The sequence below is a fragment of the Fundulus heteroclitus genome, chromosome 12, assembly GCF_011125445.2.
Source record: "Fundulus heteroclitus isolate FHET01 chromosome 12, MU-UCD_Fhet_4.1, whole genome shotgun sequence".
Lineage (NCBI taxonomy): Eukaryota > Metazoa > Chordata > Actinopteri > Cyprinodontiformes > Fundulidae > Fundulus > Fundulus heteroclitus.
Window position 1 is genome coordinate 46,484,233 of NC_046372.1, and position 16,744 is coordinate 46,500,976.

The following is a 16,744-nucleotide window of genomic DNA, read 5'->3' on the forward strand; positions in this document are numbered from 1 at the left end:
CAGAGAAAAGAAAAGGCATTGGTTAAAGGAACGGAAACAGCGTGAACTAGGGGCTCTATGGTTGCTGCACTCTCTGGGTTTTCCTTACCTCGCTTACTGAATTGCTACATGTCACATTGGACAGGCTGCGTGCTCGTTTGTCCTCGGGGAACTCCCCACATACTAGGATATCGGGCCAACACAATCCAACATGTTGAATATCCCTAATTTGCGGTCGGAGCGATCCCAACGTTCTATTGAGCAGACCAGATCACTCTTAACACATCACACACGGCAGGAATTTATCTTATGATTACCATATGAGCTATCCCGAATATTGGCTCATGTCGGAAGGGAAGATCGGGGTAAAATTCAGGCTAAATATCCAGCCAAGTGAACCAGGGTTAACTCCTGACACACATGAACATGGGTCTCATTTACTCTGGGCTGACAGAACCAAGGAGCGTGGTGAGAAGAGAGGTCGGTGGGGCTGTGTTTCTGAGTGATAGCTGGTGTAACATTTAACTAACAAAGAGATGCTCTGCAGTAAGGACAGTGAGCTGCTAGCTGTTAAAATTAGGCCATACTACGCTGCCTGGCCAAAATAAGTTGCCACCTGGATTTAACTAAGCAAACAGGTACCAGCCCCCCATTGCATAATTACTGCACGGGTGATTATGTTTCAGCTGGCAACAAGTTATTTAAGCCCAACTGGTGCAACGAGTTGCTTCTAGTTTCTTAAACAACCATGTCGAACGACTCATCCCGCGGTCATGGAAAAGATGTCAATCTGTTTCAGAAGGGTCAAATCATTGGGATGCAACAATCAGAGAAAACATCTAAGAAGATTACAGAAACTGCTAAAATTGGGTTAAGAACTGTCCAATGCATTATTAAAAACTGGAAGGATAGTGGAGACCCATTGTCTTCCAGGAAAAAATGTGGCCGGAAGTGATGTACCCATCATCTCTAGTGCCTACTGTACCAGCCTGTGGGGGCAGTGCTATGATCTGGGGTTACTGCTGTTGGTCAGGTCTAGGTTCAGCAACAGTATGTGCTCAAAGAATGAGGTCAGCTGACTACCTGAATATACTGAATGACTGCGTTATTCCATCAATGCATTTTTTTCTTCCCTGATGACAGGCATATTCCAAGGTGAGAATGCCAGGATTCATCGGGCTCGATCTGTGACAGAGTGGTTCAAGGAGCATGAGACATCATTGTCACACATGGATTGGCCACCACAGAGTCCAGACCTCAACCCCATTGGGAATCTCTGGGCGCAGCGGGGAGGCTTTACCATCATCAATGCAAGATCTTGGTCATTATCTGCCACATTAAACAATAAACACTGAACTTATTGTATGCCAGCGTAAAGTAGGCATACAGCTCATCACCTCTTCCTGGCATGGGGGGTTCAGACCACAACCTGGTTCATATTTCTGCACAGAGAGCCAGTCGTACCAAAGCTTAACGAAGGGATAGTCCGTGAAGACCACAACCAGGCTTAAGCAGGGAATACACAGGGCGCGTAACGTAAGCGGTACGGCTTACGGGCACAATTTTAAAAGCGTACATTTACACCAGACGATGTAAAGTACGCTCCACAGCTGCATGTTTCTGCACAGAGACAACATTTCACCATATGGAAAGAGCACCAAGTAGACGGTCCACCTTGGTCTTTCCTTCTGCTAGTTGACGAAATGTTGTGAGGTGAAAGGCAGAGAGCTCAGCAGCAATGGTTGCATCCCATCAATCTGCGGCACCAACAAGGTGACTTCTACCAGCTTGTGGCTGAACTGAGACTCAACTACTATTTTGGAATACTTTTGGAAGTGAACTTTGACACACAATGTTGTATTTATGTTCATTGCCTGGCAAACAAGAGCGTATATGTGTCTAAAATTAGAACATCAATCTAATTTAGGCGTGTATGCTGCTTTGATGCACTTACGTGCTGGGCTGCATCTGGTGTATTTCCTCCTTTAAATTATAAGCAACTAGACAGTCTCGACACTTATCCAGGAGTCTTTGTCAGTTCTGGTGTCTAGCACTTGGGCAACCTGTAGTTGGAGCGCTGCTGTTGTGGCGGACCACTAGGGGGCTCCACTCTCACTCAGTGGAGAAGTTGTAGTGAGGAGAAATATGTTTGTTCGTTGGTGTATATATATGGTTTTCTGTACAGTTGCTCTCAGTTGGAGTCGAGTAAAGAGCTGTTCAAACCTACATCCTTTGTGTCGTCATTTTCACTCCTCCACATTGGTGACCCCTGTGAGCCAACATGTCCACATCTGATGGCCTGCCCAGCTCCTCACAGCCGATCGCTGTCTCTGGTGGACCTCCACCGGCTCCTCCGGCTTCTTTTGCTGTGGCCGTTAAGATTCCGGATTTCTGGCTACATGATCCGCAATCATGGTTCTTCCACGTCGAAGCACAGTTTGCTCTTCGTGGAATCACATCGGACGACACAAAGTACCACTATGTGGTTTCAGCGCTGGATCCACCATCCACCAGGCGCGCGATGACCCTGCTTCGCAACCCTCCCGCGGACGGAAAGTACAGCGCGCTCAAACACCTGCTTCTCCGCCGTTACTCCCTGTCCGACGCAGAACGCGCCGAAAAGCTGCTTTCTCTCTCGGGGTTAGGAGATGGCTCAGCTTTGGAGCTCATGGAAAGTATGCTGTCCTTGCTGGGTGACGACGAAGGCGGATTTCTTTTCATCCACCTGTTCCTGCGACAACTCCCGGCTCCGGTGCGGATCGCTCTGGCTAACTCATCCCTGCTGCGTGAGAAGGATTACCGCTCGCTGGCTGAGGAAGCTGATCGCATCCTCCTGGCTTCCAGGACCTTCACGGTCCAGTCGCTGGCCAAGGAACCTGCGGCAGCTTTTTCTGAGCCTTTGCCGTCTTCAGCGGTCGATCAGCCATCGGTGATGGCAGCGATCGCCACCAGGAAACGCCAGAAGCCGGCTCTTTGTTTCTACCATCAGCGCTTCGGCGTCAGGGCGCGGCGCTGCCTCCCGCCCTGCAGCTTCAAGCCGCCGGGAAACGACCAAGCCGACGCCTGCTAGCAGCCGCGGCCGTCGGCGATAAGGAGAGGTTGCTCTTTATTGAGGATTCGCGATCGGGGAGACATTTTCTGGTGGATTCGGGTTCGCAGAAGAGCCTCGTTCCCCCGGCGGGCTCCGACAGGCTTGCTGAGGGCTGCGGTCCCCAGCTGACCGCCGCTAACGGTTCTCCCATCAGAACATTCGGAGAAAGGTTGGTGACTGTCTGTTTCAATGGACGTGACTTCCAGTGGAACTTTGTAGTAGCTGCGAGCTCTGTCCCCATCATAGGGGCTGATTTCCTCTGTGCTCACGGCCTGCTTGTGGACGTTGCAAACCGGCGTTTAATTGACGCTGTGTCTTTTTCTTCACTGCCTTGTATAACGCGAGGAGCTGGGCCGTTAGTACACACTAATCTTTTAGCTTCAGGGGACGCGTTCCAGCGTTTATTGTCAGATTTTCCCTCTCTGACTCTCCCCAATTTTTCAAACACAGACACAAAACATGGGATAGAGCATTATATCCCCACAACCGGCGCTCCAGTGTTTGCGCGCGCGCGCCGCCTTGACGCGGCAAAGCTGGCTGTTGCGCGGGAGGAGTTTGCCAACATGGAGCGTTTAGGGATCGTAAAGCGCTCCAACAGCCCCTGGGCGTCACCGTTGCACATGGTGCCCAAGTCGGACGGCCAGTGGCGGCCTTGTGGGGATTTCCGTCGTCTAAATAACGTCACAGAGAATGACCGTTATCCTATCCCCCACATCCAGGATTTCTCTGCCCATCTCTCCGGGACATCCATTTTTTCTAAAGTGGATTTGGTGCGGGGTTATCACCAGGTCCCTGTGAGAGCTGAGGACATCCCTAAAACCGCGGTGATCACTCCGTTTGGCCTGTTTGAGTTTTTACGCATGCCATTCGGCCTTAAAGGTGCAGCTCAAACATTTCAGCGGTTGATGGATTCCGTTCTGCGTGGGTTGTCCTTCGTTTTTGTATATTTGGACGACATCCTTGTGGCCAGCAGCTCGGCCGAACAGCACATGTCCCACCTACGTCAGGTTTTTCAACGTTTGGCGGCACATGGCCTGATTGTCAACCCCGCAAAATGCCAATTTGGGTTGCCGGTCATGGATTTTTTGGGCCACCGCATTTCTGCCAGTGGTGCGGTCCCATTGCCACAGAAAGTTCAGGCGGTGGCCGATTTTCCCCGCCCCCAGACGGTTAAAGCCCTGCAGGAGTTCTTGGGGATGGTTAATTTTTACAACCGCTTTATCCCCAATGCAGCACAACTTCTGCAGCCGCTTTACGGTGCGCTCAAACAACGAAAAGCCACCGACAGCATCGACTGGGTCCCTGAACGCCTCCAGGCGTTTGGTGGCGCTAAGTCTGCTTTGGCCGACGCTGCTCTTCTGGCCCACCCTTCCCAGTCAGCTCAGATCGCTCTGACAACTGATGCATCTGACGTGGCTGTGGGGGCGGTTTTAGAGCAGCGTGTCTCTGGTGTTTGGCAGCCACTTGCCTTTTTCAGCCGTACTTTGCGGGACAATGAACGGAAATACAGCGTTTTTGATAGAGAGTTGCTTGCTCTCTACCTGGCTACACGCCATTTTAGATATTTCCTGGAGGGCCGCTCATTTACTGCCTTTGTGGACCACAAGCCCCTCATCTTTGCCATGTCCAAAACATCCGACCCCTGGTCCGCACGACAGCAACGCCACCTTGCCGCCATTTCCGAATTCACGACTGACATTCAGCATGTTGCTGGCAAGTCCAACTTAGTGGCTGACTGTCTGTCTCGTGCGCTGATCTGCCCAGTTTATGTAGGTATCGATTTTTCTGCTATGGCTGCAGACCAGCGCAGTGATGCAGACATCCTTGCGCTACAGACTGGGTCCACGGGCCTCCAGCTGGAGGAAAGACAGATGCAGGAAGGTGGTCCTCCTCTGATCTGTGATGTTTCTACTGGCTGTCCCCGCCCTCTGGTTCCTGTTTCGTGGCGCCGCCGGGTTTTTGACACGTTACACTCCCTCTCGCATCCCGGCATTAGGGCCTCCGTCAAACTGGTCAGTTCTAAATTCGTTTGGACTGGACTGCGCAAAACGGTTAGAGAATGGGCTGCAGCCTGTGTTCAGTGCCAGCGTGCTAAGGTCCAGAGGCACACTAAAGCACCTTTGGAACCGTTTCCCATCCCTGACAAGCGGTTTGATCATGTGCATGTAGACCTTGTGGGTCCCCTTCCCCCATCACAGGGTTTCACACATCTCCTGACCATGATCGATCGTACAACCCGGTGGCCGGAAGTGGTTCCGCTGTCATCTACAACGTCAGCAGCAGTGGCCCGGGCTTTCCTGTCCAACTGGGTTGCACGTTTTGGCCCCCCCTCTGACATTACCTCTGACAGAGGCCCACAGTTCATTTCAGAGCTTTGGTCTGCCATGGCTGATGGTCTGGGGATCAAGATCCACCGCACCACTGCGTACAATCCGCAGGCTAATGGGTTGTGTGAGCGGTTCCACAGGTCTTTGAAAGCTGCGCTCCGTGCTTCTTTAACTGATGGAAACTGGGTTGACCGCCTTCCATGGGTCATGCTCGGTTTGCGTTCAGCCGTTAAAGAGGACCTTGGTGCTTCCACAGCTGAACTGGTTTTCGGTCAGCCCCTGCGTGTCCCTGGGGCGTTTTTACCTGATTCCCCTGCGCCACAGTTCAGTCCACTTGGGCAACGTTTTTTCCCTCAGGGAGACTCCTTTCATGTTCCCACCCCTGTTCACCATTGTTTGCCCCGGTCCTTTGTTCCTGAGAACTTAGAGAACTCTAAATTTGTTTTCGTTCGACACGATGCACACAGAACACCCCTACGACCTTTGTATGATCCTCCACACTGTAACAGAATTGAGAAAGACTCCTGGATAGGTGTCAAACATTTTGAGAAAAACTGAGTGAGAGTCTGATTGCCTCAGATTTAAGCTTGTTTGTGGTTGCTGCATAACTGAGCATTTGCACAGGCAGGGCTGTGGAAACTGAAGAAGCTTTGAGGGACTTTTTCAGCTCCTCTGTGTGGAAAGGGCTCTGTGATCCTCAAGGAGAGGACATTGACAGCATCACAGAATACGTCACAGACTACATAAACTTCAACACTATGCCCCTGATGAAGATATGCTGTTTCTCCAATAACAAACCTCAAATCAACTCTGAAGCAACTCTGGTCTAAAGTGGCAGGCATAAATACACCATAAGGTTTTCTGCTGGCCTAGTCAAAGTCCTAGTTTAAATCTAATTAAGACACTTTGAAATTACCTCAAACTGGGCATTCATGCTTAAAAGCCCTTCAAGCTGACACAATTAAAACTGTGTTAACATGCATAAAGAGCAGCTCCAGTATGTAACAACTTACACACTGTACTGTGATAACTTAATTAGTCTTTGTGGATGGTTTCCCTACTTTGTCAACAATGGTGGGATGCAGCCCACCCACTCATTCTTTGGTTGAATTTATGTATTAAGTTCCTTTAGGGACAGGTGCATAATAACGCTGACAAACTCAGAGATTATAACAAGAGGAGTGTGCTTCCAAAAATCAACTTCTTGCAGTTAAACAACTTTATAAAAATCCACATGAGACAGGGTGATGAGTCGCTGGTAGTTTGAAGCAATATTAAAGTACAGCATGGACAGATCCATAAACTTTAAATCTTAGCATAGGCTTAAATCTTAGCATAGGCTTGATGGTGTGCAATACGGGATTCAAGGAGAAGGCTTGAAGTCCAAACACAGGAGTAATCTACATTTTGTAGAGGAATGTTATGGTTTTTTTTTTAAAAAAAGACCTGAATGATTCAAACCTTGTTTGAAGTTGTCCAGGTTACGGAACTCCACAAGGTTGTTACCGTAGTAGTAATTCGTCACGTAGATTTTGGAGTCCTTAGCCAAAGGATCCTTCATCCAGGCTCCCTCATTGCGCCCATAACTGTGTTGTTTCTCCGGTTGCTCAATGGATGCCAAAGTCCCTTCACAGTTGAGGATCTTCCCTAAAAGTAACAGTGACAAAAAATTCAAATTGCATGTTTTAGAAAAGGTTGACCTGCATGAACATGATCTTAAACTGATTCCATGCTTGTACATGCCTTTGCTGCACAAGGCTGCACACTATGCTGCTGCTCAGTTGGCAAATCTCACTGTACTGATAGCATGCAGCAAAATACCGATCTTCCTGACAGCAGAAAGTTCAACACATACCTGCTCTGTGGAGACTGGGGCGACTGTTGTTGTTGGAGTTGTCCAGTACCAGAACAATGGTAGGAGCTGGTCTTTCAGACAGGGGCATACTTTGGGTAGTGGTAGTAGTGGGCTCTGAGCTGGTGGAAGTCGTGGTGCTGGTAGTAGTGGTAGTAGCAGTGGTAGTAGTGGTAGTAGTAGCAATGGGAGCTAGAGTAGTATCGAAGAGCTCAGTCACAGTTGCCTCCACAGGTTCTAGGATGGTTTCAGCCCCTCCATCCTCAGACTCGTTTTCTGTCAGATGATGGACTGGGTGTGTTTTCACAGAGTGGTCTGAGAAGAGGAAGCAGATAAAAAAAGGGAATCAGGACAAGAGAAACAATAAATGCAACAAGGTTTCAATTGGTCAGCATGGACACAAACTGAGAAGCATTTCTAATGGCCAACGGCAGGATGATGGGTGCTGAGGCTGAAGAGAAACTGGGCCCTTTCTCGATACTTAAGTACAGACAAGTACGCATTTTGAGAAGGGGCCCCAATCTTCTCTTTAGGCAATAGAAATGCCTTCCAGTTTGTGTTCATACCAACCAAAACAAACATGCGCACTTGTGGCGCAATGATCAAAAGCAATGCAATTGCTAATGCCCCTGCTGACCAAGAAATACCATACCATACCAACTTTATTTATGAAGCACTTTGTACACTGATAGGACCAAATTGCTGTACGCAATCATAAAATACAATGCAGTTATAAAATAATGTACAACCAATGTAAGGAAGCTAAAATAGGGGAAATGTGGTCAAATTTTCATGTACCTGTTAAAAGACGTGCAGCAGCATTTTTTACCCTCTGAAGCTGGGAAATATATAAATTACTGATTCCTATATAAAGGGAGTTACAGTAATCCAGCCATGTGGTCACAAATGCATGGATCACTGTTTCGTAGTGCTGTCTGGAAGGAATAGGTTTTACTTTGGCAAGCTGCTTTAAGTGGAAAAAGCTGGATTTTATAACTGCTCTGATGTGTGCTTCCATGTTAAGACTATCATCCATCTTAACCCCTAAATTAGTAAAAACCGACTTAACATACTGGGCCAAAGAGCCAAGACTGGACAGGGAATCAACAGTGGATCTGCCAAAAAGCACAACCTTTGTCTTGTCTTCATTATGTATCAAAAAATTTAGGGCCACGCAGGCCTTCACATCTACCAGACATAAAAACAGAGACCGAAGAGAGGTGGAGTCTACGTTCTTTAGCGGTAAATATATCTGTGTGTCATCTGCATAGCAATGAAAAGAAATCCCATATTTTCTAAAAATAGAGCCGAGAGGAAGAAGGTACAACAAGAGAAGAAGCGGGCCTAGAACTGAGCCCTGAGGGACACCACGCGACAGGGGAGCAGAGGGGGACCTATGGACATCAAGACAGACACAAAAAGTACGCTTAGCCAAATAAGATTTAAACCAATCCAGAGCTATGTGACCGATGCCCACCCACTGTTCCAAACGGGAAAGTAAAATGTCATGATCAACTGTATCAAAAGCAGGGGATAAATCCAACAGCACCAAAACAACAAAGTTACCAGAATCAGTTGCTAAAAGTATATCATTAAAAACTTTTAAAAGAGCTGACTCTGTGCTATGAAATGGTTTAAAACCGGACTGAAAAAACTCTAATATATTATGTTCATTAAGATAAGCCATTAGCTGATTGTAGACTACCTTCTCAAGAATTAAAAAAAATAAAAGGCAATTTAGAGATAGGTCGATAATTTGCCAGAACAGTAGGATCCAAAATTGGCTTCAGAACTGCATGTCTCAGAGTTTTAGGAACAACACCTGAGGACAAGCTACTATTTACAAGAGCAAGGACAGAAGGACCTATAGTAGAAAAAACGTGCTTAAATAATTGGGGTGGAATAACTTCATCCGGAGAACCGGTTGGCCTTAAGTAACTAACCACCTCCTGCGATGATTGCAAGTTCACACATTCAAAGCTGTGGAAAACAGCAGAACAAGGCACCACAACTGAAGGGTCATAAGCAGAGGGGATGATCTGGGCCCTAATAGAAGCGACTTTCTCATCAAAAAAGTGTAAAAAGCTTTCACATGCAGTAGGTGAGGTCTCCATAAAGCCACTATGTGAATAATTTAGAACTGAGTTAATCATTTTAAATAAGATAGCAGGATTATGACTTTTTTGATACAATCAAACCCGACAGGTGCTTTCTTTGGGTGCCTTTTACAATTCTTTGATAACGGCGCCAACATTCCTTTAATATTTAGAGAGACACCTGTAATTTGTCCTTTCTCCATTTGCATTCTGCTCTGCGACAGTCTGTCCTGGAAGCCCGAGTGACCTCATTTAACCAGGGTTCACGCTTGGATTTTTGAAAGTTAAATTTTTAGTAGTGCCACCAAATCCAGGGCTGCTTTACTGGTAGAATAAAACCAGTTGCTGAGTTCCTCCGTGTTATTTCATCTGTGGAATGCCCTCCCTGACACCTTGAGGGCACCTCAATCCACTGAGTGTTTAAAAAAGGCCTTAAAACATTTCTATTAAGCAAGGCTTTTGGTTCTTTTGCTCTTCTAAAATAGCTTTTTTAACTTTTTATGCTTTTTTCTTTTTTACCTGTAGCACTTGGAGACCTTTTGATGGAAAGTGCAGTATAAATTAAATGTATTATTATTATTATTTTATTATTATTTCCCACAGCCTCTGGGATGGTACAGTTCTGATTAAAAACAGAAGAAAACTGACCAGCAGTAGGGTTAAAAACACGACAGAGCCGAGCTGCAGCGCGTGTTTTAGCTTTTGCACAGGACAGCGTTATCTCAAATAAAACAGGCATATGGTCTGAAAACAACGAGTCACCAATTTCTAAATTAAAAACTGATAGACCATAAGATAAAACCAAATCAAGAGTGTGACCATGCTCATGAGTAGCACGATTCACAGACTGCACACAATTAAAAGAATCAATAACATTAGTAAATGACTGAGCCATAGGTGAAGTCGGACAACAGACATGAATATTAAAATCACCAACAATGAGAACTCAGTCATATTTTGGCATGATATCAGCCAAGAAATCAGAAAAGTCACTTATAAAGTTTTTTGTTGTACTTTGGTGGTCGATAGACTGCGGCACACAACACAGTGTGAGAGCTGCCAAGTTCGAATAGGCTAAGCTCAAAGCTACTATAGGAGGGTAGAGGCAACTGCTTGCAAGTAAAACAACTTTTAAAAACAGTCACTATTCCTCCACTGGAGCCCGACATCCTTGGAGAATTAAAATAGCCGCAGTTCCCCGGTACAAGTTCATTAAAAATGCTAGAGTTACCCAAACCACTTATCCATGATTCTGTTATAAATAAAACATCTAATCCTTCAGAGGAAAAGAAATCCCTAATTCCGAAAGCTTTATTTGCCAGCGACCTGGCTTTATCAAACCGATCCTGGCAGAAATCGGAGGATCTATGTCATCAGCTAGTGTCCGGGACTCCCGGCAGAGAGGGCGCAGGTTGCTATGATTCACCCGGCGTCTACAGGGCCGAGAAGCGCAGGGACCACGGGACTGGAATACTTCATCCTGGGTTCCACTGACGGGTACCAGACAGGCATCCACAAGATCCAATACACAGGAAAGGCAGGAAAGGCAAGAAAGGCAGGAAAGGCGCGCTCGCTTCCATCGGAAAGGTAGAGTCCAGAAACGACAAAGGTGAGCTGGAATGCCCAACACCAGGGTTGAAGTTTTGTCTGTAGTATAGGTCCTCGGTAACATATTTCCAGTCGAGGCACCAATGTCCAGCAATGTTTGGCGGTCATGCACAATCAGAGAGTTTACACTTGTAATAAATTTAAAAGCGGACATCAGACAAAGGAAAACAGGAGGAGAGTCAGACGGTAAGCCTCAAACACCGGCGCCATCTTCCATCTTCTATTACGGGCAATTTCTCTGTTCACAAGAAATGCGTCTTTGCTCCACCCTTCAGAGGAATCCCTGCCCCCGGAAGTGCAGAGACAGGAAAATAAAATCAGAAAAAATGGCAAACCCCAAAAACTGTAGGCTGAACTTTTGCATAGAGATTGTAAATGACTCTCAATACATGCTTTTGATTACAAAGTTTTTCAAAGTTCCATTTTTGAAACACATTTTGCTTGCAATAATATTGAAACAAATTTGCTTTCATAGATATCTACGTCACAATTGCCCAGGTCATTTTATTCACCTAGGATCCTTAGAACGAGAACCTCCAGGTTTTTTTTACTGCACACACAGTAGTTGGAAACAGGACGACTATAAGAGCGCAAATGAAACAGAATAAAGCCACCAAAAGCCTTTGATTACCTAAACGTCAACTAAGGTTTACGATCAATTTTACTGACAGCTTTCAGACCCGAGTTCTTCTTGTGGAAGAATTATTCAAATGTTACGTGGTTTAACGGTTTACTCAGGTCTCGGTTGCCATGTCCTCTGGTAAAACCTGAACAGTCTGCACCATCGGCAGCCTTCATCTGGTCCTGAAACAGCTGCATTCCAAGCTGCCTGACAGATGTGTGAGGAAATTACGGCACAATATCTTCTTGACACGCATGCTGAGACCACATGGACCTGATGACAGCAAGAAGCCATCTTCTAGAAAGACTTCAAACAATTAAGTGTTTCTGGTTTCAGAATGTCTTTCATTGAAGTCTAAATTGTTTCAAGGATTAGCAGCAGCATGAATGTGAATGCAGGGACCAAACATACACAGCAGAGATCAGTGTGTTTTATGGGTCTTGTTAAATCTGATTTGTTAAAACGGTATTGAGGTCTAAAGGCCATAAAGTCCCTGACCAGCCCCTAACTCTAACCGACATCTTTTGGCTGGCAGCATATGGAGCTTATATAAAAGATAATATCATCTAATTGTTGATGGATGGGACAGCTCTCTGTGTCCAGTAAAACACACGCAAAGAACATTTTGGAAATACATGTTGTTAGCACAGATCAAAGACTCTTAAATCAAGATTGATATTGTAATGAAGCACTGTAAGTATTTATAATTGAGTCATTTTTTTTGCTTGATTTATACAATATGTCCAGCATTCTAGTTGCATGACTACTTTCTATTAAATTGCAAATGCAGAAAAAAATTCTTTGTCTATTGCAAATATGTTAAAAAATGAAAAGCACCAATACAATGATATTGTCTCTAAAACCACATGGTGTGTTGTAAGAAAGGCAACTTCAAAAGAAAGTACCGAAATATAAAAGGAATACACATTTTTTTATTTTAATTTCTCACATTCAGGACACATTTTTGTACTGATACATGGTAGTTTTATTTTTTGTATTGTTTTTTTTTTAGGATGAAATGAAAAAACCCATATTACGGTTGAATGATGTCAGGACAACATGTACTTAAAGTGAACATTGTGATATTGGGATATATTATGTTTCTCCAATATTTTCCTGACTCCTTTCTATCTTTTCCTTCATCATCATCATCATCATGTCCCCACCACTCTTTCAGTTCTTTAGCATCCTGACCACAAGGACTGACCTCGGGCCTACTATGTTACTGGCAATGCAGAACTTGCAGGCATGGCCCTTGAAACAGAATATTCTAGCAAATCTTGCATCTTAGTTGCCTTTTGCGATAGCAGACATTAATGCTGATAAATGTGATTCAACATATTGTGTAACTCTAGCCATTGTTTCCTTCTCAGTTTGGCCAGTGTACGGTTTAGCCTTCCATTTTTTTTATCGTGCTTCCTTGTAACAATGTCTTAAAATCTTGTTCATCTTGCACATATGTTGTTTATAACTGAAGGCAAATAATAAATAAATAAATAAAATGTCCGGAAAGCAAGTACTTTGAACATGCACCTATGTTAACAAGGCAAACAATGCTGGAGCCGTTGCTTGTGTTTTGGTACACACTGCCTGAATCCATAGCCATTTTGGTATTAGCGCACAAAGATTAAAACTGCAATATTAATATGTTTATAGACTGTTTATAATTCTAAACAAAAGGCCTCCCCTCATAGAAATTATTCGGATCAGGAATAATTTGGTCTGTATGGTGAATAAGATCTATTTTAAAAGCTAAACAATTTGAATGGTATAAAATATCTGTTTTTGTTTTGCTGTTTCATTATTCCATTTTTCTCCATTGCTTATGTTAGGCTCTAGAAAAGGTTGCAGTCAGGCATATTGGCAACTGCTCTGTGTTGACATGAGGAAAAAAGAGAGAGTGTTTGGTGATGCATTGGGTTTCCTAGAACACGATGACATTTGGCTTGTGGACACTTCAGTCTGGTCTATAATGTGTCCCTCCCACTGATTCTGAGAGGAAACTATTTGACCCAGTATAAAGGCTTTGCAATCCTCTAATGTAGCCCTGATCCTGACTATGGAGAAAATATTTATTTAACAGCATTTATTTTGTATACAGCTAGATGAACACAAAATAAAACCTAATCTAGAGAGATGAGAACTATAAGAGACAGGGAAATTAATCATGTGGAAAGGCAGAAGAACTTGGAAAATGAACTGATGAGGCTTTATGCTTGTGAGTAATAGGAAGTGTGTGACAGCTAGGTCATTCAAAAAAAAAAAGGGTTGACACTGGGTGGAAATAAGAGGACACACAGGAAAGTTTTTTAAAATGAGAAGGCAAACAAAAATAGGCAGAAATAAAGCAAAACAATATTTTTCAGCAGCTCCATAGTTACAGTCACAACCTTTTAGCTATTTAACATATTTTTGATTTCATATGATGAAAGGCAGGAAAGCCTGGAGTCGTATCTGCCCCTTCTGGATGATTTAAGGGTCACTGCATCCTGTTTGCAGCAAAAGGAACAGGTGTGGAGATTTGACAAGGGTGGCTGGGTTCTGTCAGGTTCATATAGATGGCAGAACATAGCTTCTGACAGCACTATGCATGTACCCTGTGAAAACACAGCAGGCCTAATCGCCCCTCTACAGACCTAAAGAGCGGAGGAGTATTCAGCAAAGCTTTTCTCTACAATGGAGACGCCCTCTCCCCCCCCCCCCTCTTCACTGTGAGGCCTGTCATGAAGGTGGCAGCTCTGCATTCAGACGGTCCTCCGTTAGTACGAACTACAACGTTAAAAGACTGGATTCGATTTCCTGCACATGAAAAACTCCATGCCAGAACAGATAAAGAGCTGGTGCTTTTTTTAACCATTCCTTTTGGCTCTGATATGAAAAAAAAATGAGCAAAATAATGGCTGCCTTATCTGACAGTCATTTAAAAATGTATTCAAAGAACGTTTCCTGTGTCCCTTGTTGGTAGCAACCCAGTGATTACTGGCCCTGCTGTTCTGACTACTTGCCTGCTGCCCCCTGATACAGTGTCATGTGGGCTCAGAGACTAATTCGGATCACTTTCAACACCACAGAGGCTCAGACACAGATGATCACACCCACCGAAGCAAATCCAGCTGATTGCTGGACATATTGTTTGCTTTAGCTTACAACTTCTGACGAACTACATTTGGAGAGAATACAGACTGTTTGCAACAAACTTAAGACTCTTACCTCCTCTCTGGTCGTCCTCATTGGTTTTAGAGGCCTTGTAGTACGTGATGCTCCTCACCACGCCAGGCTGGTGGCCAACCACCTTCGATTTTGGAGTGGGGTCAGGCTTAGCTGGTTTCCCCGGTTTTATGACCTCTTTCTTGGGCTTGAAAGGTTTTTCTTTTGGTGCCTTGGAAGGTGGTTTGCCAGCAGGGACCTTTTTGTTTGCTACTTTCGCTGGAGGCTTGGCTTTCTCATCACGAGTGTCCTGTGAGTACATTAGAAGGGATCAGGGTAGGCAACAGTGGCTCTGGTACTTTCTATGGAGTGGTATGATTTGTGATGGGCTAAATTATGTAAAGGTGACATGGGGTAAACTTGCTCATGATGTAGAGAACGATTATTATCAAAATAAAATAGTGAAAAGGTTCAAGATTCTTTGTCATTCTTCAGAAATTGAAACTTAAATATTATATAAATTTATGACACATAGAGTAAACATTTTAAGTCTTTATTTCTTGTAATTTTGATGATTATGGCTTACATATAATGAAAACCCAAAATTCTGTTTAACAAAAAAATTAAATATTAAATAAGCTCAAAAGAAATTATACTTTAAACAGAAATGTCAGACTTCTGTAAATGATGTTAATTTCCATGCACTCAGTGCTCTGTTGGGGCTGGTTGTGCATTAATTCCTGTATCAGTGCAGCGTGGCACAGCTGCCTTCAGGTCGTCTGCATCATTGGTTCTGGTGCCTCTCATCTTCCTCTTGACAATCCTCCATAAACTCTCTAAGGGGTTCTGCTCAGTCAATAAAGCCCAGTAACAACATGGTCGCTGAACCAGCAGTGTGGGCCGGTACCAAGTCCTGCTGGAAAATGAAATCCTTTCTATGTAGCCTGTCAGCAGAAGGATGTATGAAGTGCTCTAAAATGTCCTGCTAAATGGCTACGTTCACTGTGGACTTCATAAAACCCAGTGGACCAGAACCAAAAGATGACATGGTGCTCCAAATAATCACTGACTGTTGAAACTTGACTCTGGACACAAAGCAACGTGGAGTCTGCATCTCACTCTTCTCCCAGACTCTTGGACCTTGACATCCAAATTGAATATAAGCTTTACTTTATCTCGAAAGAGGAATTTGGACCATTGAGCAACAGTCCGGTTCTTTTTTTAACAATTATTTTAAAGGAGGGTAAATTTAGACCATGTAAACTACTGAGTTTGAAGAAAGTAACAAAAAAATCTAATAAAACATCTCTCTGATTATTCGGGCCTTTAACAAATATTATTAATTGCAAATTCTAACTGACCTAAAATAAAAAGAAATCTAATTCCTTATTAAAGAGTGAGGGGAAAAAGGCAATGTTTTTTTTGTACGATGTATATAAATATCTGGTTTCAACTTAAAGTGCAACCTATCTACAAAACGGGTATATATTCAAAAATTAGAAGATGTATTTGGATGAGGCTCATTTATCAGATTAGAAGTGCCTTTTGACAATGACAACCTTTAAGAAGATATTAAACATACTGTTTATTAAGCCCATATCATAAATATTTTTTATGTGTCTGATTGTCATGTGCTGTGAAGTTTTAGTTGGACCAAAACGCAGACTAGACTTTGGGAGCCGCATAATAAAATTGACAATCTTAACAGACCAAAATACAAAAACAAACTTACAGCCGGCAAAATGGCAGAATCAGATAGCTCTACGGGAGCCTGAAAGGGAGCAGGAACTCAAACAGAAGAAACCAGCTGGGCCAAAGAGTAGCAGAGAGAGTATATACTGAGGTCTTAGGCTGGGGTTGATGTGGACCCAAAGGGTGACAGGGACAAGGCAGACCCATGGTGATTTGGTTTGATAAGAAACAGAGAAACATACAAGGCACGGGGGAGAAGCTGGAGCCAGCAAGGAAGCAACAGAACAGAGAGACAAGTGAAGAATCCAGCAATAGAGAAACAGAGTCTGC

The 16,744-nt window shown here is 44.2% G+C and overlaps 1 protein-coding gene across 1 annotated transcript in view; it reads right to left on the reverse strand.

The window, feature by feature from the left end:
- The window catches only part of olfml2a (olfactomedin-like 2A), a 38,955-nt gene that overhangs the window by 4,235 nt on the left and 17,976 nt on the right, over positions 1-16,744 (reverse strand). Inside the window, exons 5-7 of the mRNA XM_012850038.3 lie at positions 14,786-15,032; positions 7,253-7,564; positions 6,859-7,044 (exon numbers count right to left, since the gene is read on the reverse strand). Of these exons, the coding sequence (XP_012705492.2) occupies positions 6,859-7,044; positions 7,253-7,564; positions 14,786-15,032 (745 nt within the window). The remainder of the gene's footprint in view (positions 1-6,858; positions 7,045-7,252; positions 7,565-14,785; positions 15,033-16,744) is intronic.